This window comes from Chrysemys picta, chromosome 20, assembly GCF_011386835.1.
Source record: "Chrysemys picta bellii isolate R12L10 chromosome 20, ASM1138683v2, whole genome shotgun sequence".
Lineage (NCBI taxonomy): Eukaryota > Metazoa > Chordata > Testudines > Emydidae > Chrysemys > Chrysemys picta.
In genome coordinates this window covers 24,135,950-24,157,942 of record NC_088810.1, presented here as the reverse complement: position 1 = coordinate 24,157,942, position 21,993 = coordinate 24,135,950, and the positions used below count along the sequence as shown (strand labels likewise).

At 70.4% G+C, this 21,993-nt stretch overlaps 1 protein-coding gene across 1 annotated transcript; it reads left to right on the top strand.

The window, feature by feature from the left end:
* The first annotated feature begins 717 nt into the window (after positions 1-717).
* Positions 718-21,004, top strand: DENND4B (DENN domain containing 4B). Its single transcript, XM_065574053.1, is given in 31 exon segments — positions 718-873; positions 6,427-6,745; positions 6,974-7,226; positions 7,383-7,452; positions 7,764-7,933; positions 8,572-8,697; positions 8,699-8,814; positions 8,948-9,014; positions 9,479-9,537; positions 9,701-9,845; positions 9,931-10,005; positions 10,008-10,108; positions 10,375-10,475; positions 10,553-10,768; positions 10,847-10,992; positions 12,879-12,908; positions 12,910-13,019; positions 13,099-13,222; positions 13,606-13,812; positions 13,957-14,085; positions 14,214-14,364; positions 14,480-14,647; positions 14,787-15,247; positions 15,923-16,045; positions 16,271-16,446; positions 16,808-16,943; positions 18,057-18,302; positions 18,408-18,513; positions 18,934-19,099; positions 19,411-19,475; positions 19,757-21,004. Coding segments are annotated over 30 exon segments (4,488 nt in total). The 5' UTR covers positions 718-873; positions 6,427-6,446; the 3' UTR covers positions 19,903-21,004.
* Positions 21,005-21,993: the final 989 nt, after the last annotated feature.

Below are 21,993 nucleotides of genomic sequence, written 5' to 3'. Positions count from 1 at the left end.
ATATTTTATATGAAGACTGTGCGTGCCTCAGTTTCCCCCACATGCTGCATTGTCAGGGGGGACAGAGGGGGTGGGAAAGGCTCTGGGGAGGCCTAGCGATGCAGGTGGGGCTGGCACTCGTTGTCTGGGGCCTGGACCCCCCGTCACGGGAGAGTCCATGAAGCCAATCACTGAGACGTTGGCTACCTGCCAACCCAGACCCAGGGCTGGCCCCCGACGGCTGGAAGCCCCTGGGTTTGATCGGCTGGGGAATGCAGGAGGGAGGAGGGGCCAGGTGGGCCTGGGCCCTTGAACAAAGCGGCCGCCTCCGTGGGGGCTGGGGGGTCATGGTATAGCTGGGCCAGGCTGCGACTTTCCTCCCTGGTGCTGCCAACGTGCCAGGGCTACCGCGGCGGGAACGCACGGGTCATGGTGAACGCACGAGGCATGGTGAGCTAATGGTGCCATCGTGCGAGGAACCCTGATCTCCTCCCTCCGTGCCCAGGCTGGGCCGTGCCCGGCCGACTCCTCGCACTGGGGGGGGGGTGCTGCCCCCCAACCTTGGCCGGCAGCCCTGGGGGGCTGCCCCCGAGCAGTGGGACGGGGGGGGGGCTGGGCCCGGGAGGGTGAGCGAGGTGGGGGGGCTGCCAGCCCTGGGCCCGGGAGGGTGAGCGAGGGAAGGGGGCTGCGGGCAGAGGGACACCTGGGCGCCCCGGAACCCAGGCGTCCGGCGCCCGCCCCCTCCCAGGGCGGGAGTGAACCCAGGCGTCCGGCGGCCGGGCCCGCCAGGTGCAGCGCGTCCTCCGGGCCGGCAGGGGCCGGTGCCGGGCGGGTCTGGGCGGGGCCGACGGCGATGGCGGGAGCCGGGTAGCGGGGCCTGGGGGCCGAGCGCAGGTAGGGGGCGGGGCGTCCCCTGGCCCTGCCCCTCGGGACCCCCCCGGACCCCTCGGGACCCCCCCGCGCCCCCTCCCCCCCGCGGGACCCGCCCGCAGCCCCCGCCCGCTCCCTCGGCGGGGCAGGTAGGGGCCGAGCGCCGGTCAGCCCGGCCGGGGCGCGGGGGCAGGTGGGGGGCGCGGGGGGCCGGTTGCACGGGGGGGGGCAGGTGGGGGGCAGGCTGGCTGTGGACGGGGGGGCAGGGGCCAGTTGCACGGGGGGGGTAGGTGGGGGGCAGGCCGGGTGTGGACAGGTGGGGGGCAGGGGCCGGTTGCACGGGGGGGTAGGTGGGGGGGCAGGCCGGGTGTGGACAGGTGGGGGGCAGGGGCCAGTTGCACGGGGGGGGCAGGTGGGGGGCAGGCTGGCTGTGGACGGGGGGCGCGGGGGGCCGGTTGCACGGGGGGGGGTAGGTGGGGGGCAGGCTGGGTGTGGACAGGTGGGGGGCAGGGGCCAGGTGCACGGGGGGGTAGGTGGGGGGCAGGCTGGGTGTGGACGGGGGGGGCAGGGGCCAGTTGCACGGGGGGGGTAGGTGGGGGGCAGGCTGGGTGTGGACAGGTGGGGGGCAGGGGCCAGGTGCACGGGGGGGTAGGTGGGGGGCAGGCTGGGTGTGGACAGGTGGGGGGCAGGGGCCAGTTGCACGGGGGGGGGCGTGACTGGGTTGTTCCAGGAACCAGTTACATGTTTGGGTTTCTTTAAAGACCAGCCCCCCGTGCCGTGCTGCGCACCCCCAAGGGGGGGGCACAAAGCTCACTGCCCCCCACCCCCGGTGCAGGTCCCAGGCGGGGCGGCGGGTGGGTCTGGGTCCCTGTGATCTGTGTCCCCTGGCCCGGCAGCAGGGGCTGCCCCCTTGCTCGGGTGGGGGACAGTGCCTGGGGGCCCCCTGTGTAGCCGTGGGGCAGGCGCAGCCGGGCTGTTTGCCCCAAGGGGGGAACTCTGCCCCTGTGGCCGGCTGCACCCCTGCACTGTGGGGGGGCCTCCCCCAAACTCAGCGACTGGGCCAGATTCAGACCAGTACGGGGCAGGCCCTGGAAACGGGCGAGGGGTCTGGCTGGCAGCCTGGGACGGCCCCATCTGCGCTGGTGCCAGGGCCTGGTCCCTGCAGCCCGTCCCCGGGGTGGGTGCCCCCCGCACAGCGGGCTCTGGAGGGCTGGGTGGGGCCAGGCGGCTGCAGCAGGACCTGTCTAAGCAGCCCCAGAGCGGTGCCGTTAGATGTACACGCGCCTGGACCCCAGCCCTTCTCTGCTGCCCCCCAGGAGGGCAGCGCGGAAACGGGCCCTGAGCCGCCCAGGCTGGCTTTGGGGGGGCCGCCCCGCCCCTCTGCAGGGAGCTCTCGGCTTCCTCATTCTGAGTTCTGCTGCCTCCTGCCCTGGTTGCGATTGCGGCCAGGAATGGAAAGTCCCACTCTCCCTGCCTGGCCTGCGGGGAGGCGGGCGGCCCCGGCCCGCGGCCCTTGCCCACAGCAGACGGGGTCCGGCAGGTCCCTCCGGAGCAGCGAGGAGGTGGTGGTGTAACGGGCTGCCAGAGTAACGGTGTCTGTGCGTCTGCAGAGCAGGTACAGCCCCGGCCTGGGGGGGGGGGGGGGGGGGCAGCTCCCTGCTGGCCCTGAGGGGCCTCCCGCTCGGGGGGGAGAGGGGGGCGTGCTGTCGGTGGCCCAGGGGCTAGTTAGCCAGGGCTGTGGTGTCCTGGCTCCCGTCCCCGTGCTCTGACTGGTAGACCACATGCCCCTCCCAGAGCTAGGATAGAACCCAGGAGTCCTGGCTCCCAGCCCCCCATGCTGTAACCCACTGGACCCTACTCCCCTCCCAGAGCTGGGATACAACCCAGGAGTCCTGGCTCCCAGCCCCCCATGCTTTAACCCACCAGCCCCCACTCCCCTCCCCGAGCTGGGATAGAACCCAGGAGTCCTGATTCCCAGCCCCCCGCTCTGACTCTACACCTGCTCTTCTCCCAGAGCAAGGAACCGAACCCAAGGGACAGTGGGGTTAAAGGCACCTGTTGTCCTTGGCCCCTGGCTCACCTAGCTGTGGGGCAGGGGGTCTCCGAAGCGGCAGGTGCCAGGCAGGCCGGGGAGCTGGGCAGTCTGGAGCACTCTGCATTATTTAGGCCGCGCTGGCAGCAGATCAGAGGTAAATAGGTCTGTGCAGCTCCCAGCACCACGGGAGGCCTTGACTCTGGCTGACCCGGCTCTGGGCTGTCCCCACGCCGCCTGTCTGGTGCGTCTGCCCCGGGGCTGGGAGCGCTGGGCTACAGGCGGTGTGGGTTAGCTGGCACTAGGGTGACCAGACAGCAAATTTGAAAAATCGGGACGGGGGTGGGGGGTAATGGGAGCCTATATAAGAAAAAGACCCCAAATCGGGACTGTCCCTATAAAATCGGGACATCTGGTCACCCTAGCCAGCACCTCTCATCCCGGGCAGGCCTGGCCTTTGCTGTCCCCTGGGGTGGGCGCAGGGTCCTGCTAGGGAGGCCTGGGGCCGAGCGAGGCAGGTCAGCAGGACCCCTCCTGTGGGGCTCGGTGGGAAGCCCTAGCTCTGTGCTTGGACCGTACAACCCAGAGTGTAGCGTGTGGGGGGCTCCCCGCTGAGCCCCCACGGGGGGTCGAGATGACCTGCCAGGCTGGCTGGGGGTGGGAGGGAGGTTGAGCCCCGAGCTGTGGGGATAGATTTGGGGGGGCAGCAGGGGCAGTTTCTCCCCGGCCCGCGTTAGGTTACAGGAAGCTAAATTAAGAGCCGCCTGTGTCTCTTCCTGCCGCAGCACGAGGGATCACGTGGGCCGGGGCTAAATATAGCGCGGGTGGTACCTTGGCAGTGCCTGTCACTGGGGGGCCAGGGCAGGCCGGTCCATGTCATGCAGCACTAGGGGCATGGGGGGTCTCGGGGGACAGTGTAACACCCCCCTGCCCAGCCGCATGGGCGAGCTGGGAATACGCTCTTCTTGGGGGGCAGCTGTTTTCCCCCTCATTCGCCACGTGCCCATGGGAGCTGCCCAGGGTGGAGGGGCGGGATCTAGACCAGCAGCAGGGTAACCCTGGAGTGGGCTGGGGGCAGCTGTGCCCCAGAGAGGGAGATTGGGGGCAGGAGCCGCTGGGGAAGTTGGAACAGGTGATGTGCTCCCCACGCTGGAGCAGCGTCTCTTCCCTTGTGTTGTGCTGGGCCCGAGGGGCGTTCATGGTCCTTTGCCTGTGAGCCCCAACATACCCCCGGCTCCTCTCCGGGTCGCCCCTGGGGTGGGGGGTCCCCTTTGGGCCCCAGGCCTCCCTCGCCATGGTAACCCTGCTGCAGGAGCTGGGTTGGTTTAGCTTTTCGGCTGTGCTGTGTCAGGGGGGCTGCCCAGTCTGCCAGCTGTGGGCCTGCCCCCCGACAGGAGGTGGTGGCCGCAGTGCCAGGGTGCCCCTGTTACGGGGAGAGAATGAAGTATTGTGTGCAGGGAGCTGGCTCCCACTGGCCTGGCGTGACCCTGCTGGGGGCCTGCGGAGCAGCTGGGAGACCCGGCTGGTTGGGGGCTGTGCCGGGGTCGGCTTGATTCGCCCAAAGGACCCTGCGTCCAGGATCCCAGGAACTGCCAGAGCGAATCAGGCCAGGAGCCCAGCCGGCCAGGTTTCTCTCCCCTCCCCGGGGCTGGTACCAGCTGCCACGGTTTGGGGTACCCTGCCCAGGAAGGGTGTTTCCCCCTGAGCAGGCCTCGAGCCCTCGAAAACTGCTCTCCGCTGAGTGCCCTCCCCCTCCCCCTAGGAGCCATTCCTGACCCCTGCCCAGCTCTGGGCCTCGCTGGGACCTTGTGGTGGGGAGTTCCTCTGGCTGCTGGTGTGTGCTGTGAAATGGGGCTTCCCTCTCTGGGTTGTAAGCGTGTGCGTTCGGCTGCTGGTCCGTGAGTGGGGGCAATGGGAGCGTCTCCTCGGCAGAGGCTCCCCTCTCCGGACGGCCCTGCCCATTCCCAGACGGGGACCAGTGGCCAGGAGTGGGCGCCCCATTGTGACTCGGGCTTCTCGGTTCTCCTCCATCTCGCCCCCCGCCCGGTCCTGCACCTGCATCCGCCGTGACTAACCCTGCTCGCCCTGTGCCGTCAGCCTCTTCCTTCCCCTTTCGGGTCCTTCCCTGGGAACATCCTGCCTGCCTCAGAGGGTCTGTGACTTTCTCCCGGCCGGCCGGGGGTGCTGCCTGGCTTGGGGGCTGAGCAGCTGGCCGGGGCGGGAAGCAGGGACGGGAGAGGGGGGAAGAGAGGCTGGGGCTGCCACAGGCCCTGGGCAGAGCCAGCCTGAAGTCCTGGAAGTATCCGAGAAACCAGGAGTGCTGTGGGGATCTGGGGGGGGGGGAGGGATCCCCCCAAACCTCAGGGGTCCCCCTGATTTTCCGGTGACTGACTTGATGTCAGAGCCGGCCTGGGCCTGAGCAGGAAACAGGAAGCTGCCTCCCTCCCTCCCGGCACTTTCACTCTGTGAGCTCAGCCCGGCGGGCTCAGTGGGTCGCGCCCCCCAGGTACCCTGGGTTCTCGCTGACTCTGCGCTGAAATCAATCCAGCTTGGCCCCGGGGGCAGCTCCTAGCCAGCCCCATATTCCCCCCAAACAGCCCCCTCCTCTGCCTTCCCTGCCCCGAACAGCCCACCCCGCCCCCTTCCTGCCCCATATCCCCCCCCCAAACAGCCCTGTCTCCTTCCTTCCCTACAGCCCCCCCCAACAGCCCTGTCTCCTTCCTTCCCTGCCCTAAACAGCCCACCCTGCCCCCTTCCTGCCCCATATTCCCCCCAAACAGCGTGTCTCCTTCCTTTCCTGCCCCAAACAGCCCACCCTGCCCCCTTCCTGCCCCATATTCCCCCCAAACAGCCCCATCTCCTTCCTCCCCTGCCCCGAGCAGCCCACCCCGCCCCCTTCCTGCCCCATATCCCCCCCCAAACAGCCCTGTCTCCTTCCTTCCCTACAGCCCCCCCAAACAGCCCTGTCTCCTTCCTTCCCTGCCCCAAACATCCCACCCTGCCCCCTTCCTGCCCCATATCCCCCCCCCAAACAGCCTGTCTCCTTCCTTCCCTACAGCCCCCCGAAACAACCCTGCCCCCATGCTCCCTGCGACACCCCCCTCATTGCTCCCACTCCTTCCCCCGGGGAGGGGAGCAGGAACAGCAGCTCCCATTGGCCGCTGGCAGCCTTGTTTCCATGATGTCACCGTACAGAGTGTTCTGTCCTGGAACCCGCAGCTCCCATTGGCCACGCTGGGCCCAGCCTCTGTGACGTCACCTTGTGGGTCTGTTGTGTGGGCTGGTCCCTGGGATCCCCCAACCTCTTCCCCCTCCCCTGGCTCAGCCCCCCCCATGGCGCCGTCCCTGCCCATGGCGCCGTCCCACCCGACCTCTTTCCCCCCACGGCGCTGTCCCACCCGACCTCTTCCCCCCACCATGGCGCCTTCCTCCTTGGCCTTGCCCCCTCCCCCGGGCCCTACCCCTGTGGCACTCTCCCTCACCCCACGGCCTGCCCTCCTGGCCCTGCCCTCCTCCCCAGTGACGCCCTCCTGCTCCCTCCCCAGATGCCGTGAGCCCCGCCGCCATGGCGGAGGAGAAGCCGCCGCAGCTCGTCGACTATTTCGTGGTGGCCGGCTTGACCGACTCCTCCAAGGCCTTGGAAGAGGAGAGCCAGCAGCCCCGGCCGGCCCGGCCCAGCGAGCCCATCACCGACGTGGCCGTGGTCATCCGCTCGCAGGGCGAGGAGGTGCCCCAGGGCTTCACCTGCATCGAGAGCAGCACATCCGGCCACCCCGTGGACCTGAATGCCAGCCTTCTCAACAGCCCCCAGATGTACCTCTGCTACAAGCGGGGCCGCGGCAAGCCACCCCTCATCGAGCTGGGGTGGGTAAGGGGGCTGCGCTCAGCCCCACTCTGGGAGTCCCGCCCCCTCCCCAGGGCTCCGCCCCCTCCTGCTGGGCAGAGGTCCTCCCCCTCGACTGGACCCCACCCCTCCTGCTGGGCTGGGCCCCTCTGTTCCCCTCCCCAGGGCTGGCTGGGCAAGCCGCTCTGGGTGTGGGGTGTCTCTCCCCACTCAGCGGGGTCTGCTTAGCCCCTTCCGTCCCCCCGCAGGGTGCACTGTGAGGGGAAGGACCGCCTGAAACCGGGCTACGAGATCATCCGCACGACGCCCTACAGCCGCTCTGCCAACCTCAGCTCGGGCGCTGCCGGCCACCAGCGCACCTTCCTCACCTACCGCCGGGCTGCCGAGTCCCAGGGCCACAACACGCTGGGCATCACCGACATCTGCCTGGTCGTGCCCAGCAAGGGGGAGAACACACCGCACACCTTCTGCCGGGTGGACAAGAACCTCAACGCTGGCATGGTGGGTGCTGGCGGCCCCCTGGCTCTGGGCCGGTGCCGGGCAGGCTGTGCTGGGTTCCTCGGGCTGGGACCGGCTGTCCCTCCCAGGAGGAGGAGGGGCGGGTCCCTCTGCCCCGTGCCACAGCCCCACTGACCCTGCTCTGCTCTCTCCTCGCAGTGGGGCCCGGCCGTGTTCCTGTGCTACAAGATGGCGATGTCCAAAGCCAACACACTGGTCTACGAAGCAGGTAAAGCCCCTGCTGCCCCCTGAGATGGGGGGAGGGGAGACCTGGCCCCCGCTGCCCCCTGAGATGGGGGGAGGGGAGACCTGGCTCCCGCCAGCGACGTGCCATGAGGAGCTGATGGCACTAGGTATGGGGTGGGCAAGGGCTGTGCCAGCCCCACTCCCCAGCACTGCTGCTGCCTGGCATTCCTGCCCCCTGCCGTCCCAGCCCTGGGCTCCCCCCCAGCTCTGCTGGTGCCCCTCACTCCCGACCCGCAGCCCCTGCCAGCCCAGCCCCCACCCCAGACGCTCCGCCTGACGTGCGTCTATCTCCAGGTCTCCTGAGCCGCTACCCTGAGCACGACAGTGAGTCGTTCCCACTGCCCGACTCGGTGCCCGTCTTCTGCCTGCCCATGGGGGCCACCATCGAGAGCTGGCCCATCAACACCAAGTACCAGCTGCCCATCTTCTCCACCTTCGTGCTGACGGGGGCTTCAGGGGACAAGGTAGGTGGGGCTGGAGGGGGGGCCTGGGCCATCCCGGTGGGGTGGGGTCTCCGGGGACCTGGAACAGGGTGAACAGCCCAGAATCAGGGGGTCCTGCCTGACAGGTGAGCGAAGGTGCTGCTTATCCTGCCCCCGATCTCCCCTTCTCCCCATGGCCTGGGCCCCCCTTCCCCGTCTCCTCCCCTCACAACTGGGACCCCCTGCCCCGTCATCCCTTCCCCCAGTGACTGGGTCCCCTGCCCCATCTCCTCCCCCATGACCGGGCCCCCTGCTCCGTTGTCTCCCACCCCTCCAGTGGCACTGAGCATTTTTTACAGTGGAGTGGGGGTGCTGAAAGCCAGTGGTCCCCACCCCAAACTTTTTACCTCACCCCCCCCTTACTCCTGTCCGTGTCCCCCACCCCACCCCCCAGAGCTGGGGCCAGGAGTGGGGCCATGGCTCTGGCGGGGGGGCCGGGGAACACGGACAGAGGTAAGGGTCCAAGGCTGGGACCCCACGTGTGGGGCTTGGAAGCGGAGCCCTGGGCATGGGTCCTGCAGCTGGGAGTCGGCACCCCAGGGTGGCGGGTGGGACCCCGCACAAAACCTGGGAGGGCAGTTCCACGCCTGTGCCCTGCAGTGACCGGGCCCCTGCCCCAGGTGTACGGTGCTGCCATCCAGTTCCACGAGGCCTACCCGCGGGAGCGGCTGTCGGAGAAGCAGAGCCTGCGTCTCGGCCTGCTCAGCGTGGTCGACCGGCGCCCCATCGCCAGCAAGTCGGTGCAGGACTCGCCGCAGCATCTGCGTCCTGTCGCACTGGCCCCTCTTCGACGTCTTCCGCAAGTTCCTCATGTTCATCTATCGCTACTCCATCTCGGGGCCCCACGTGCTGCCCCTGGAGACGTGAGCGCTGGGCGGAGGTGGGGGGGCGACCCCAGGGTGGATCTGTAGGGAAGGGATGGGGGTAGAAGGCCCCCCCCCCAGGAAAGGGACTGGGGAGCCCCCACCCCCCTCTGACGCGCTCGTCTCCCCCCAGGCACATCTCGCACTTCATGCACAACGTCCCCTTCCCGTCTCCGCAGCGACCGCGCATCCTGGTGCAGGTGAGTGGCCCCCGCCCCGGGCAGCTCTTCTGTGCGGCTGCCTGGGCCCCCGACCCTGCTCTTCCCACGCTGGCCACTCTGCTCACATTGGCCTTCAGCTGATGTTTTGGGTCAGTGATTCCCAGCCCATGTCTATGAAAGCCCGAGGCTCCTGTGAGCCCCCCCCTCCCTGGCCCCTGAGCTGCCCCCCACTTCCCCCATGCCTGCCCCGGGGCTGCCCCCCACATTCTCCTTCCCTGGCCCCTGGGCTTCCCCCCTGGGCTGCCCCCCACTTCCCCCATCCCTGCCCCGGGGCTGCCCCCCACATTCTCCTTTCCTGGCCCCTGGGCTTCCCCCCTGGGCTGCCCCCCACTTCTCCCATCCCTGCCCCGGGGCTGCCCCCTGCTCCACCACTGCCCTGGAGCTGCCCCCTGCCTGCCTGGGTGGGGAAGCCGACTACGCCATCAATCTCGTCTCTCCCCCAGATGTCTCCCTACGATAACCTGCTGCTGTGCCAGCCTGTGTCCTCCCCGCTGCCTCTCAGGTACAGCCCCGGGGGGGTGGTCGGGGCAGCCTGGGGGGACGATCAGGGGCTCAGGGGCCCGTTGGTGATGTGAGGGGGACGGGCCGTGGCTGCGTTGTGGGTGGGGGAGGAGGAGGTTCTGTGCTGTCTGGATTCTACATCTCGGCCCCCCTCTGCCCCCCAGCGGAGCCAGCTTCCTGACCCTGCTGCAGAACCTGGGCCCCGAGAACGCCGTGACGCTGCTGCTGGCTGTGCTGACCGAGCAGAAACTGCTGATCCACTCGCTGCGCCCCGATGTGCTGACCAGCGTGAGCGAGGCGCTCGTCTCCGTGAGTCCGGCCCCCGGGGGGGGAAGGGGGCAGTGGGGCCCGCCCCCTCGGCTCGCTGACTCCTCTCTCCCTGCCCCGCCGCCAGATGATCTTCCCGCTGCGCTGGCAGTGCCCCTACATCCCGCTGTGCCCGCTGACCCTGGCGGACGTGCTGTGCGCCCCCCGGTGCCCTTCATCGTCGGCATCCACTCCAGCTATTTCGACCTGCACGACCCGCCCCGCGACGTCATTTGTGTCGACCTTGACACCAACACCATCTTCCTGTGAGTTCCCCTGGGCCCGGCCCCCTCCCCAGCCGCCGCGTCCGTATTCCTGGGCGGGTCCCCGGGCGGAACCCGGTGTCCTGGCCAAGTTCCCGCCGGGCCCTTGGCCGGCCTTCCCCTAACGCGGCTCTCGCAGCTCCAGCCCAGAAGCGGCTGCGTCTCGGCGCTGGGCCGGGGAGGGCGAGCGGGGGGCCGGGGCAGCCCAGCAGGAGGCGCTAACGGTGAGGGCAGCCCGGCTTTGTGCTCGTCTCTGTCTCCCCTGCCAGGAGCGAGGAGAGGAAGCTGCTGTCGCCCCGCGCGCTGCCCCGCCGGCCCTGCAAAGTGCTGCAGGCTGCGCTGCTCGCCCACTTCCAGCAGCTGGATGAGAGTGAGTGGGGAGCTGAGGGGGAGCTCTGGGGGGCGGGGAGCCTGGGGGGGCCGTGCTAACCCCGCCGCTCCCCCCAGTGTACAACAAGCCGGTGGAGGAGGCGTCGCTGGAGTTCCTGCTCACCGACTACGACCTGGTGTACGGGCGGCGCAAGCAGCTAGAGCTGGAGATCCAGGCCTCCTTCCTGCGGTTCATGGCCTGCCTGCTGAAGGGTTACCGCTCCTTCCTGCTGCCCATCACCCGGGCGCCCTGCGACACCACCCACGACTCCAGCAGCCTCTTCTCCCTGCAGGGTGAGGGGGCGCCACCCCGGGGGGGCGGGGCGAGGGGGCTGAGCTCCCGTGTGACCCCCTCCCCCTGTCCCCCCCCAGGTTTCCTCAAGTCCCGGGACCGCGCCTACCACAAGTTCTACGGGCAGCTGCTGCGCACGCAGCTCTTCACGCAGTTCATCCACGAGTGCTCCTTCGTCAGCGACCGGCATGCCTGCCTGGAGTTCTTCGACACCTGTGTGGACAAGGTGACGCCCCGCCCCTAGCGACGCCCCACCCAGTGCCTCGCCCCTAGCGACACCCTGCTCCTGGTGCCCCTAGCGACGCCCAACCCCTAGTAACACTCCTAGCGACGCCCCACCCAGTGCCTCACCCCTAGCGACACCCCGTCCCTGGTTCTCCTAGCGACGCCCCACCCCTAGCAACACCCCTAGCGACGCCCCACCCAGTGCCTCGCCCCTAGCGACACCCTGCTCCTGGTGCCCCTAGCGACGCCCAACCCCTAGTAACACCCCTAGCGACGCCCCACCCAATGCCTCGCCCCTAGCGACGCCCCACCCCTAGCAACACCCCAGCGACGCCCCACCCAATGCCTCGCCCCTAGCGACACTCTGCCCCTGGCGCCCCTAGCAACACCCATAGCGACGCCCCACCCAGTGCCTCGCCCCTAGCGACACACTGCCCCTGGCGCCCCTAGCGACGCCCCACCCCTAGTAACACGCCTAGCGACGCCCCACCCAAGGCCTCGCCCCTAGCAACACTTTACCCCTGGCGCCCCTAGCGACGCCCACCCCTAGTAACACCCCAGAGACGCCCCACCCAATGCCTCGCCCAAGCGACACTCTACCCCTGGCACCCCTAGCGACGCCCCACCCCTAGTAACACCCCTAGCGACGCCCCACCCAATGCCTCGCCCCTAGCGACGCCCCACCCCTAGCAACACCCCTAGCGACGCCCCACCCCTAGCAACACCCCTAGCGACGCCCCACCCAGTGCCTCGTCCCTAGCGACACCCTGCTCCTGGTACCCCTAGCGACGCCCCACCCCTAGCAACACCCCTAGTGACGCCCCACCCAGTGGCTCACCCCTAGCGACACCCCGTCCCTGGTGCTCCTAGCGACGCCCCACCCCTAGCAACACCCCTAGTGACGCCCCACCCAATGCCTCGCCCCTAGCGACACTCTGCCCCTGGCGCCCCTAGCGACGCCCCACCCCTAAGAACACCCCTAGCGACACCCTACCCCTGGCGCCCCTAGCGACGCCCCACCCAGTGCCTCGCCCCTAGCGACACTCTGCCCCTGCCGCCCCTAGCGACGCCTCACCCAATGCCTCGCCCCTAGCGACACACTGCCCCTGGCGCCCCTAGCAACACCCCTAGCAACGCCCCACCCAATGCCTCGCCCCTAGTGACACTCTGCCCCTGGCACCCCTAGCGACGCCCCACCCCTAGCAACACCCCTAGCGACGCCCCACCCAGTGCCTCACCCCTAGCGACACCCTGTCCCTGGTGCCCCTAGTGACGCCCCACCCATAGCAACACCCCTAGCGACACCCTGTCCCTGGTGCCCCTAGCGACGCCCCACCCCTAGCAACACCCCTAGCGACGCCCCACCCAATGCCTCGCCCCTAGCGACAACCCTGCCCCTGACACCCCTAATGCCCTGCCCCAATACCCTGCCCTTAGCAACACCCTGCCCCTGGCACCCATAGCAACGCCCCATCCCAGCAATGCCCTGCCTCTGCCCCCGACACCTGCCCTAAGCAACATACTGCCCCTGACACCCCTAGCAACGCCCCGCCCCTGCCCCCTGATGGCCCTAACTCCCCGTCCCTGCCCCCTGATGACACCCCACCCCTCTCCGGCACCCCCTGCAGTGCCCCACCCCTCCACCCAAGGGCTGTCCCTACAACTTGCTCAGCCACAGATCCTGCTCACCCCGCAGGCCCCATCCCAAGGGGCTGGGGGGCCTGGACCCAGCCACTCCTGTGACGGGACCAGGCGGGGGCTCAGGCGACTCCCGGACCGGGGTGGGGGACACAGACCCAGGGGGCCCTGTCGGGGGCAGGGAGCTCCCAGCCGGAGGGTGTTCCGGGGGACGTGCCGGCCCCCCCTGAGCTGCCCTCCCCTCCCCAGGTGCAGGTGGATCTGGAGAAGGCCGAGGACCGCGCCCCTGATGGAGCTGGACGACTCGCACGGCAGTGAGCACACGGTCTTCATCATGCCCCCCGAGGAGCCCCTGGGCCCCGATGGCACCGAGCTGCCTGCACTCTACTGGTGAGACAACCCCCCAGCTCCCCGCCCCCCCCCCCCATATACCCAGCTGCCCCCTGACGGCCCCTCTGCTCCCCCACAGCTACGACAGCTTCCCCATGCTGCGGGCCGAGCTCTTTGAGCGCCCCCAGGACCAGCTGGCGGCTCCACTGTGCCAGCCCAAGAGCAGCGCCCCCAGCAGCCCCGCGCCGCGCAGGACCAAGCAGGTGACGGCCCAGGCTCACTCATGCAGCGAGTGGGCTGGGCTCAGCCCTGCCCGCAGGGAGCACCGGGAACCAGCCCCTGGGGGAGGGTGGCCTGTCCTCAGGGGAGCTGGGGGGTGCCAGGCCCTGGGCGGGTGGGGCAAGCCTGTTCTGGGCAGAGCTGGGGGGTGCCAGGACATGGGGTGGCCTTGTCCTCGGGGGAGCTGGGGGGTGCCAGGCTCTGGGCGGGTTGGGGGAGGCCTGTCGTGGGCGGAGCTGGGGGGTGCCAGGCCCTGGGTGAGGTGGGAGGCCTGTCGTGGGCGGAGCTGGGGGGTGCCAGGCCCTGGGTGAGGTGGGAGGGCCTGGCCTGGGCGGAGCTGGCCCCCCTGACCCGGCTGCCTCCCCAGGAGATGAAGGTGGCGCAGCGGGTGGCACAGAAGTACTCGTCCGTGCCCGACATGTGGGCGCGGTGCCTGCTCGGACACTGCTACGGGCTGTGGTTCATCTACCTGCCCACGTACGTGCGGGCTGCCCCCTCCAAGGTGCGGGCGCTGCAGACGGCCTACGAGGTGCTGAAGCAGATGGAGAGCAGGAAGGTGGTGCTGCCGGATGAGGTGCGGACTCCCCCCGCTCCCCCCCCCCCCACCATGTTCCCACGGCCCCTTCCCTGGCGCCACCCCCCCCGGGCCCTGTCCGTGTGTCCCAGCAGCCCCTGGTTCCCCACCCCCTCACGGGGCCCTGTGCTTTCTGCCCCCCAGGTCTGCTACCGCAGCCTCATGCAACTGTGCGGGCAGTATGGCGAGCCGGTGCTCTCCGTCCGCGTCCTGCTGGAGATGAAACGGGCCGGCATCGTGCCCAACACCGTCACCTACGGCTACTACAACAAGGTACCGGCCTCGTCCGGGGGCTGGGGGGAGGAGCTCCCTCTGGCGGGGTGAGCCAGGCGGTGTCTGCTGCCGGGGGGGGCTGGGGGGAACCCCGTCTCCCCAGTAACCGTGGCCCTGTTCTCTTGCAGGCCGTGCTGGAGAGCAAGTGGCCCTCGGGCACCCAGGGCGGGCGGCTGCGCTGGGCCAAGCTGCGCAACGTAGTGCTGGGCACTGCCCAGTTCCGGCAGCCCCTGCGGCAGCGACAGCTGGAGAGCGAGGCCCGCGGCGGCGTCTTGCCAGGTGCGTGTGGGGTGGGGGTAGGAGGGCCGGGCCCTGGGGCGGGGGTAGAGGGGCCGGGCCCGTGCAGCGGAGGTAGGGGGCAGGGCCAGTAGCCCATGTTCTCTCTCCCCCCCAGGCTGTGCAGAGACCCAGGACGCCCGTCCCCGTCCCAGCCTCCAGCGCCAGACCACGTGGGCCGGGCACAGCCTGCGCGAGCCCTCGCCCGGCCGCCAGCTGGCGAAGAGCAGCAGCGGCACCTTCCCCCGCAGCGAAACCTCCGCGGTGGAGGCTGGCGTGGCCCAGAGTGAGTTGCATCGCAGCTGGCCGGGGGGAGGAGACGAAACCTGGGCGCAGGGGTCACCAGGCTTGGGGGATGTGCTGGGGTTAGGACCTGGGAGGGACCCGGCTCTGGCCCCCCTGTAACTCTTTCCCCCACCCCCCAGTGATCAAGGCCCTGGGGGTGCTGGAGCCTGGCAGCGACTCGTTAGTCGCCCTCCCCCCCGGCCTGCGCCAGCTCCTGGACGGGCCCGGCACCTCGGAGGACGGGAGCCTGTCGGATGTCAGCTTCCAGACGGACGAGAGCGACCGGCCGGCCCTGGACAACGCCGAGGTGCAGCCGAGCCTGAGGCCGGGCGCTCGGGGCACCAAGCCGGGCCGGCGCGACGAGAACCACAACAGCCTGGGGGGGACGCCGCGCCGGGGGCTGGCCGCCAAGCTGCAGCAGCTGCTGTCCCCAGCCAAGCGCCCCTCCCTGCGCCACACCGCCAGCGTGGAGCAATCCAGCGCCCGGCAGGACGCCGGCTCCCTGCGCCGGGCCTCGGAGCAGACAGAGCCCCTGCGGCGCAAGAGTCCCGTGGAGAGCCTGTTGCACCCCCAGGAGCGCCCCGACTCCACTGCCTCGGAGGTAGGGGCTGGGAACCGCCCCCCACTGCTCCGGGGGGGGGGGCATTGCTGCTGGGCTGGGAACCGCCCCCCACTGCTCCGGGGGGGGGCATTGCTGCTGGGCTGGGAACCGCCCCCCACTGCTCCGGGGGGGGGGCATTGCTGCTGGGCTGGGAACCGCCGCCCACTGCTCCGGGGGGGGCATTGCTGCTGGGCTGGGAACCGCCCCCCACTGCTCCAAGGGGGGGGGGCATTGCTGCTGGGCTGGGAACCGCCCCCCACTGCTCGGGGGGGGGGGCATTGCTGTTGGGCTGGGAACCGCCCCCCACTGCTCCGGGGGGGAGGGGGCATTGCTGTTGGGCTGGGAACCGCCCCCCACTGCTCCGGGGGGGGAGGGGGCATTGCTCCTGGGCTGGGAACCGCCCCCCACTGCTCCGGGGGGGAGGGGGCATTGCTGCTGGGCTGGGAACCGCCCCCCACTGCTCCGGGGGGGTGTTGGACTGGGGGGGACCCCCCATTGCTGCTGGGCTAGGCCTGTGGGCAGGACCCCGCCCTGCTCCGGGGCTGGGGTCTCAGCTGGAGCTGGGGGTGTTGCACTCCTGGAACGGGCAGGGACCTGGTGCTTCCGGGGCTGGGCAGGAGCAGGTCCCGCTGAGCTGGGGGGCTCCTGTGGGGCTCACGTCTCCTCTCCCCCCAGAGCTCCGTCTCCCTGGGCAGCGAGTTTGACCTGTCAGACACGTCATTCGGCAGCTTTAGTCTGCGCAAGTCGTCGGACCCGCTGCCTGAGGCCTTGGCCGGGCCGGATCTGCCCCCCGTGGAGGTGAGTACCCCCGAGACCTGCCTGAGGCCGTCTGCGCTGGGTGGGGGTCCCAGCCGGGGGGTAGCGAGGGGCTCTGACAGCAACCCCGCCACGGCCCAGTGAGGGGCCCTGTGATCCGGGAGAGGGGAGGCAGCGACCATGGGGGCTGACCCGAGTCCCCTGCCCCCTGGGGAGAGCTGGGGGACAGGAGTGTGGGGGTGGAGCTGAGCCGAGTCCCCCCCCCAGATCCGGCTCTCCAGCTGCTCGCGGTGCCACACGTGCGGCTCCCTGGTGCACGACGAGGAGGTGATGGCCGGCTGGACGCCCGACGACTCCAACCTCAACACCACCTGCCCCTTCTGCACCCGCCCCTTCGTGCCCTTGCTCAGCATCGAGATCCAGGACTTCCAGCAGCCCCCCAGGTGAGACCCCGCCCTCGGGGGGACCCCCTGCTGCCCCCCCCCGCCCTCATTGGGAAACCGCCCTGCAGCTCTCCTGTCCTTGGGGGGACCCCCTGCCACACCATGCTCTGTCCTCTGAAGTCTGGGGCGCAGGGTGTCTTGGGGGGGCGATGGGCGGGGGGCCTCGGGGGCAGGGGGGTGACCCGGGGGGCAGGCTCACATCATTCAGGGGTATGGATCCTGCCTCATTCTGGGATCTCGCTGTCCCTCTCACGCCGTTGTCATGGGAACCGTTGGGCGGGGGCGGGCGTGTCCCCCCGGGCGTGGGGGTTGGTGCCGAGCAGCCCAGCAGTAACCTGCTCCCTCCCCGCTCCCTCCGCAGCTCCTCGGAGTCTCCCCAGAGCCGAGCTGGGCGGGGCCCGGTGCTCAGCGACCGCTCCCAGTGCCTGGCTCTGGATGAGGCCGAGCCGGAGCCGGGGATCCCCCCGTCGCTCTGCAACGGCTGCACGGACTCCTCGGTACGGCGCCTCCCCCACCCCCAGCAGCTGAGCGAGGCTCCCTCCGGAGCCGCCAGAAGGGGGCGCTGCGGGCACGGTCTGCAGAGCCCCACGGTCCTGACTCTGCCAGGCACCTGGCTGCAGTGCCCAAGGATTACCCGCCCCTGCCCGAGCGCCGGGTGGGGGGCTGCGGGTCAGGAGTGAGGGGCGCGGGGCAGCGCCGGGCGGGGGCTGCGGGTCAGGAGTGAGGGGCGCGGGGCAGCACCGGGCGGGGGCTGCGGGTCAGGAGTGAGGGGCGCGGGGCAGCGCCGGGCGGGGGCTGCGGGTCAGGAGTGAGGGGCGCGGGGCAGCACCGGGCGGGGGGCTGCGGGTCAGGAGTGAGGGGCGCGGGGCAGCACCGGGCGGGGGGCTGCGGGTCAGGAGTGAGGGGCACGGGGCAGCGCCGGGTGAGGGCTGTGGGCCAGGAGTGAGGGGCAGCGCCGGGCGGGGGCTGCGGGTCTGGAGTGAGGGGCAGCGCCGGGCGGGGGCTGCGGGTCGGGAGTGAGGGGCAGCGCCGGGCGGGGGCTGCGGGTCTGGAGTCAGGGGCACGGGGCAGCGCCGGGCGGGGGCTGCGGGTCAGGAGTGAGGGGCAGCGCCGGGCGGGGGCTGCGGGTCGGGAGTGAGGGGCAGCGCCGGGCGGGGGCTGCGGGTCTGGAGTCAGGGGCACGGGGCAGTGCCGGGCGGGGGCTGCGGGTCGGGAGTGAGGGGCAGCGCCGGGCGGGGGGCTGCGGGTCAGGAGTGAGGGGCGCGGGGCAGCACCGGGCGGGGGGCTGCGGGTCAGGAGTGAGGGGCACGGGGCAGCGCCGGGTGAGGGCTGTGGGCCAGGAGTGAGGGGCAGCGCCGGGCGGGGGCTGCGGGTCTGGAGTGAGGGGCAGCGCCGGGCGGGGGCTGCGGGTCGGGAGTGAGGGGCAGCGCCGGGCGGGGGCTGCGGGTCTGGAGTCAGGGGCACGGGGCAGCGCCGGGCGGGGGCTGCGGGTCGGGAGTGAGGGGCAGCGCTGGGCGGGGGCTGCGAGTCAGGGGCAGGGGCCGAGCGGCAGAGCAGGGGCCAGGGCTTTGCCCGGTCCGTGGGCCCTGAGCGCAGCTGTCTCCCCGCAGGCGCCCCGGGGCCCTGCCCCGCGCTCGGAGCTGGTGACCTTTGCCTACCTGAGCCCCCTGGTGCTGCGCAAGGAGCTGGAGAGCCTGCTGGAGAACGAGGGCAGCGACTTCCTGGCCCAGCCGGAGCTGGTGGACAGCCATCCCATAATATACTGGAACCTGGTCTGGTATTTCCGGCGCCTCGGCCTGCCCAGCAACCTGCTGCGGCTGGTGCCGGCCTCCCAGCACCTCCGGCCCGCGGCCCAGGTACCGGACCAGCTGGAGGGAGAGGGGCACCGGCAAGGGACTCCCAGGGGCTGGGGGGGTCCCCCCTGGTTCTGATCCACGCTCCCCCCAATGTCTCTCTTGCAGGCCCAGGCCCCCGAGGGCCCCCCGGTGTGCGTGCGCCTCCTCTGGGATGTCCTGACCCCAGACCCCGACAGCTGCCCCCCCCTCTATGTGCTCTGGAGGGTCCACAGTGAGTAGCGGAGGCGGTGCCCGTGGGCCAGCGTGGGGGGGTTGGGGTGGGGGAGGGGTGTCTGAGGATCAGCGCGGGGCAGTTGGAGTGGGGGAGGGGTGCCAGCGCGGGGGGGTTGGGGTGAGGGGGGGTGCCCGTGGGCCAGCGGGGGGGGGTTGGGGTGGGGGAGGGGTGTCTGAGGATCAGCGTGGGGCAGTTGGAGTGGGGGAGGGGTGCCAGTACGGGGGGATTGGGGTGGGGGAGGGGTGCCTGTGGGTCAGCGTGGGGCGGTTGGGGTGAGGGAGGGGTGCCAGCGCGGGGGGTTGGGGTGTGGGAGGGGTGCCCGTGGGGCAGTTGGGGTGGGGGAAGGGTGCCCGTGGGTCAGTGCGGGCACCTGGGGGGGGATCGGCCACTGCGGTGACCCCCACTCTCTCCCCACAGGGAACAGCGCTGCCCGGCCTCAGTCCTGGCGGTGCCCCAGCAGCCCCTTCTCGCTGGCGTTCCTGGAGGCCGTGCTGAGCCACGTGGGGCTGGGCGAGATGCATAAGGCCATCGCCCTCTTCCTGCAGACCCTGGCCGCGGAGCCCAGCCCCCTGCCCCTGCAGAGGTACCATCCCCTGGCTCCGCCCCCTGTCCCCAGCTCCGCCCCTGCAGAGGTACCATCCCCTGGCTCCGCCCCCTGTCCCCAGCTCCGCCCCTGCAGAGGTACCACCCCCTGCCTCTGACTCCGCCCCCTGCAGAGGTATGCCCCCTGCCTTGGCCCCAGCTCTGCCCCCTGGATCTGCCTCCTGCCCCCCAGCTCTGCTCCTTGTCCACAACTCTGCCCCCCCCCACTCTGCCCCCCCTCCCCCTCCCCGTGCTCTCCCTCTCTCCGCTCTGTCTCCCCCCTACTCATTCTCTCTCCCCTTCCTCCCGTAGGAGCGTTTACCGGGAGATCCTCTTCCTCATGCTGGCCGCGCTGGGCAGGGACCACGTCGACATTGGTACGGGGCTGGGGGGGCATTGGAAAGAACAGGGACAGAGAGGAGCCTGCGGCCAGGCCCATTGGTCGGCAGGGCTGGGGGGGGGGGGGGGGGGGGGGGGGGATACTGGGCCAGCTGGGCCCATTGGTGGTGGTGGGGGGGGATATGGGTCCAGCCGGGCCCATTGGTTTGAGCTAGTTGCGGGGGGGGGGGCACCACACTCGCTCGGCCTGCGGGGGAGCTGGGGCCCCGGGGCGCGGGGGGTCGGCTGCCGCGGCACCTGATCCGCATCTCCTCCGCAGCCGCCTTCGATAAGAAGTACAAAGCCGCCTACGCCAAGGTGGCCGGCAGCCTGGGCAAGGAGGAACTGAGCAGGCGACGGGCGCAGCCGCCCAGCTCCAAGGCCATCGACTGCCGCCGGAGCTTTGGTGCCACGCTGGAGTGCTAGAGCCGGGGGCCGGGCCGGCCCAGGACCCCTCCCCCCAGGACGGAATTCGGGGACTGGACCGGGTCTTGTGGGGGGAGTGAGCAGCTCCACGGCAGGCGGGGGGGGCAGGGCATAGCTGCTACCAAACCCCCCACTTGCCCCCCCGGGGGTTCTCCTGGAAGTCGGGGGGCAGCACTTGGTGCCCTCTGAGCCGAGGCAGAGTCAGGTGGGACCTGGAGAGCCCCCGGCTGCCCCCTGGCACTTCAGCCAGCCCTGCCCCTGGGGGCGTCTTTACGCTGGGCCCCGCCCCGCGGGCTGGGCAGAGAAGCAGGGGCAGCTGCTACCCAGGCATGGGGCAAAGAAGTGGGGAGCTGGTCGGGCAGGGTTGAGATCCTGCTCTGGGCATAGACCCCCCTAGTCCCCCCTGTGACGAGTGGACTGGGGCCCTTGATGGCCCTGCTGTCGGCCGCTCTCAGCGGCTGCCCCAGGCTGGGTCTGGGGGGGTCAGCGCTGCTCAGCCAGGCCGGGTGACTCCCCCCAGGCCCCGGGGCTGTTTGGAGCCCGGCCAGACACTGGTAATGAACCGGACACGCGGACGGGTGAGCGTCCGTCCAGCCCACGGCTCCTGCCTCCCCAGAGCGCTCTCTTTTTTCGGACACTGTCTCGGGGGGTCCCCCAGGGGCAGTTGTTGGTGTTTTTTTTTTAACGTCAGTGTTAATATATTTTGTAATTTATTTATTCTCCCCGCGGCCGCCGTTAGCTTGTGCTGTAACCGCTGTGCTGGTGAGCTGGTGCCATGCGAACCGGGCCCCACGGCCCCCCCAGTGTCCCCTGCTGGAGCAGGCGGGGGACACCCTGGGCTGCCGTGGGGCTGGGTCGCTGCGCCCTCCCCCACTCCCCATCTCACTCTGTCCTGCACTGGAAGCTGTTTCTCTCCCCACCTGAGGTTGGGAAGGGGGCAGTATGTGGCACTGAGGGGGACATGGTGGGGGCTCCCCATGCTCTGGTGCCTGCGCCCCCCTAGCTCTGGGGCTCACACTGTGCAATATGGCGTCACCCCTCCCCTACCCCTTTGTTTCGTTTGGGTTTTTGTTGGGTCTGTAAATAAAACCGCTTCAGTATTTTCGCTGCCTGGTGGTGTGGGGGTGTGTGTGTGGGTGGGGGGGGTGTTGCATGGCTGCAGTCTCTGCCCCCGTCCCCCAACCATCTGTCTCTGCCCTGACCCCTCCCCCCGGCTCTGGGTGACCGAGAGGAGCCCCCATGGCCGAAGTGGGGTGTGGTGGCGAGGAGCAGCGCGGGTCTGGGCTGGCCCCCCCTGCTGCCAGGGGAGCAGAGCTGGGAGGCAGCCCCCTGCCCCCCCAGCATCTGATTGGCTGCCTTCCCAACTATCCTGCCTCCCTGGGCAGAGCAGCCAATCAGAGCGGCTGCAGTGTGAGGCTGAGCCCCCCCCTTCTCAGGAAGAGCTGGGAGGAGTTTTGGGGGGACAGAAGGAGCCAGGCAGAGAAGGGGGAACAGAGCCAGTGTTCGCCGGGGGGGGGATCACTGGAGCTGCCGTGGGCTGGCACACGGGGGGCGGGGAGCTGGGTGCTCCGTGCCACCGGCAGCATCTCGCACAAAGCTGCGTCTCTGGATCCCGCCAGCGCCTGCCTGGGGGAGCGGCAGGGCTGCGATCGTCACCCCCGCTGTGGGGCAGGGGCTCAAAGACACCCAAAAAAACCAGGCACGGGCCCTTACCAGCATCTCATGGGTTCAGGAGCCTGACTCGGGGCTCGGTGTGCCCCGAGCCCAGCTGGGGGCATCCAGCACCATGGGGAGCCCCAGGCCCCCCCTCAGGACTCGTCCCATCTCCCCTCCCAAGCTCCAATGACTCCCAGCAGGTGCCTCCCATCACCCCCAGTCTCGCCCTGGCATCCGCCCTCCCCCTTGGAGCGGTCTGGCTCCATCGGCTGCTTGGCAGAGGCCCGTGGCTTGAGCTGTGCCGGGGCCCGTCCCAGCCCCGCCACGGGGGGCTCTGCAGTGAGGTTCACAGCACCGCCAGGCCCCCGCGCGTTGTGTCTCCGAGCCCGGCTGGCTCCAGGACTGGCCGAACCTCTCTGCTAATGCCAGGCGAGA